The 2747-nt window shown below is 45.6% G+C and overlaps 1 protein-coding gene across 1 annotated transcript; it reads left to right on the top strand.

The window, feature by feature from the left end:
- The first annotated feature begins 402 nt into the window (after window positions 1-402).
- Window positions 403-2348, top strand: LOC146170948 (uncharacterized). Its single transcript, XM_084586661.1, has one exon. It carries the CDS (start codon window positions 978-980, stop codon window positions 1896-1898), a length of 921 nt encoding a protein of 306 aa, XP_084442787.1. The 5' UTR covers window positions 403-977; the 3' UTR covers window positions 1899-2348.
- The last annotated feature ends 399 nt before the right edge of the window (window positions 2349-2747 follow it).

The following is a 2747-nucleotide window of genomic DNA, read 5'->3' as shown; positions in this document are numbered from 1 at the left end:
CTACCAGAGTCAAACTACCAACTACCAGCTACCTGCTACCAGCTACCAGCTACTTGCTACCAGCTACAAACTACCAGCTACTTGCTGCCAGCTGCCAGCTACAAAATACCAGCTGCCAGCTACCAACTACCAGCTACCAACAACCAGCTACCAGCTACCAGCAACCAGCTACCAGCTACCTGCTACCAGCTACCTGCTACCAGCTACCTGCTAACAGCTACCTGCTACCTGCTGCCAGCTACCTGCTACCTGCTACCAGCTACCTGCTACCAGCTACCGGTTACCAGCTACCAGCTACCAACTACCAGCTACCAACTACCAGCTACCAGCTACCAGCTACCTGCTAATCTCTACCAGCTACCAGCTACTTGCTACCAGCTACCAGCTATCAGCTACCACACTGGCAGCGGCAGCGGCACGGGAAAGGCACCATCTTAAGAAGTTTTTCTCTGCAATTGCAGATATGAAGTTTTGACATCGACTACAACCGTCTGCGTGCACGTGTGCTGGTTGCTGCGGAAGATAACGTCATCCAGGACTGCATCGCTACCGGCCAGCGGACACGCCCACCCATCGGACGAGACTATAAAGAAAGCCCAGAGACCTGCGGCTGTCACACTGGCAGCGGCAGCGGCACGGGAAAGGCACCATCTTAAGAAGTTTTTCTCTGCAATTGCAGATATGAAGTTTTGACATCGACTACAACCGTCTGCGTGCACGTGTGCTGGTTGCTGCGGAAGATAACGTCATCCAGGACTGCATCGCTACCGGCCAGCGGACACGCCCACCCATCGGACGAGACTATAAAGAAAGCCCAGAGACCTGCGGCTGTCACACTGGCAGCGGCAGCGGCACGGGAAAGGCACCATCTTAAGAAGTTTTTCTCTGCAATTGCAGGTTAGTTGCTGCTCTGTTAATATATCTTCCCGCTGTCTTCTTTTACTGCTGCTGCTGCTGCTGCTGCCAGAAGTGTCGCTATGCCCCTTGATGAACAGTGTGGGTCATGTGATATGCAACTCGAGGAACTTGATTCCAAAATCGACTGTAGTGACTGTAAATCTGTCTATCACACGGGAAAATGTGCAGGAATTTCGGATGCTACTATCAAGTCAAAAGGGGAGCAGTATCGCAGTGCGTGGCGTTGCTCAAATTGCAGGCGCTCGAAAGGTCGTGCTCCACAACTCGATAGATCCAGCATTGATACGGATGACCAAGATGTTCGTGCACTGCTGAAATCAATCAATGAAAAGCTGGAGTACCTTTTACCGCTAAAAGAAACAGTTGACAGCGTCGAAGACACAGTTCAGTACATGAGTGACCAGTACGATGAGCTTCTAACTCGGATAGAAAAGAACGAACGTGAAGTCAAGGAACTGAAACACAGGGTAGATAAGATTGAGAAGCAAGACGATGAAATAACGCAGCTGAAAAACGAAATGGACTGTTTGGAATGGAGAAGCCGAAAGCTCAACCTTGAATTCCATGGAATTAAAGCAATGAAGGATGAAAACCTGATTGATGAGATAAATAAGCTGGCAACTCTAAACAACCTGCCACAGCTTCAGGAAAGTGACATAGTGTCCATTCATCGCCTGCCCTCAAAGCAAGATAAGATACCTGGCATTATCTGTCGTTTCGCCAAACAATCAGCAAGAGACAAATGGTGGCAAAACAGGAAAACACTGTGCCAAGGAAATGACAGCATTTTTGTGTTAGAAAACCTGACAAAAAGGACACGTACTCTGCTTACCGAAACAAAGCTCTGGGCGAAGACAAATAACTACAAATACGTATGGCACAACAACAACAAGGTCTTGGTCCGGAAAGCTGATGGGCAAAACGCGGTGGTCATTTCCTGCTCTAGTGACCGCGACAAACTTAAACAACAGATCAGCTGAACACTAAGAACACTATGGCACCTACTCACTCGTATGTATTGCCACACACTTTCAACCATCACTTAGGTACAGCGTTTTCGAAGGCTTTCAAATGTTTTCACTTAAACATACGTTCTTTTACTCGCAAGGAACATGACTTACAACTCTTTTTTGAGCAAACAAAGCAATCCTTTGACGTCATTATGCTGACAGAGACTTGGTGTGTTGACGATGTGAACATCTTTCGGCTTCCATTGTACAATACTTTCTACCTGAATCGATCAACAGGTCGTGGTGGCGGAATATGCACCTTGGTTAAAAAGCCGTCTGCATGTGAAATATTGAACCAGTTTTCAGTAATAACTCATGACTATGAATTTTTATCAGTGATACAAAACAATACTGTTTTCGCTGTTTGCTATCGCCCGCCGAATGGTTCCGTTGCATCATTTTTGGAGTTCTTAGAAACTTTTCTCGTCTTTATAAATGAAAACAATTTCAATTTATGGCGGAGACATTAACATTAACATGATGAAGAATGATTCACCAAAACTTGGGTTAGATACTCTCTTGGAGATGAATGCGTGTTGGAATACTATCAGTCTTCCTACCAGAGTGACCGAGAATTCGTCATCTTTAATTGACGTATTTATTACGAATTTAAGTTCTGAAGTCATTAATGCTGGCGTCTTCGCATCGGATCTCAGTGATCACTTGCCGATATATTTATGTTTCAAGGGTCACGTACGAAACAAGGAAACAAAGACAAACCATTTCATTCAACTAATAACAGATCAGACTCTTTCTATTTTTCGTGAGAAGATAGCTCAGACATGTTGGGATACTGTATACGATCTTAAAGACGCAAAT

This window comes from Amblyomma maculatum, unplaced genomic scaffold (genome assembly GCF_055883805.1).
Source record: "Amblyomma maculatum isolate TAMU_Amacu unplaced genomic scaffold, ASM5588380v1 scaffold_26, whole genome shotgun sequence".
Lineage (NCBI taxonomy): Eukaryota > Metazoa > Arthropoda > Arachnida > Ixodida > Ixodidae > Amblyomma > Amblyomma maculatum.
This window is presented reverse-complemented; position numbering and strand designations above follow the sequence as displayed.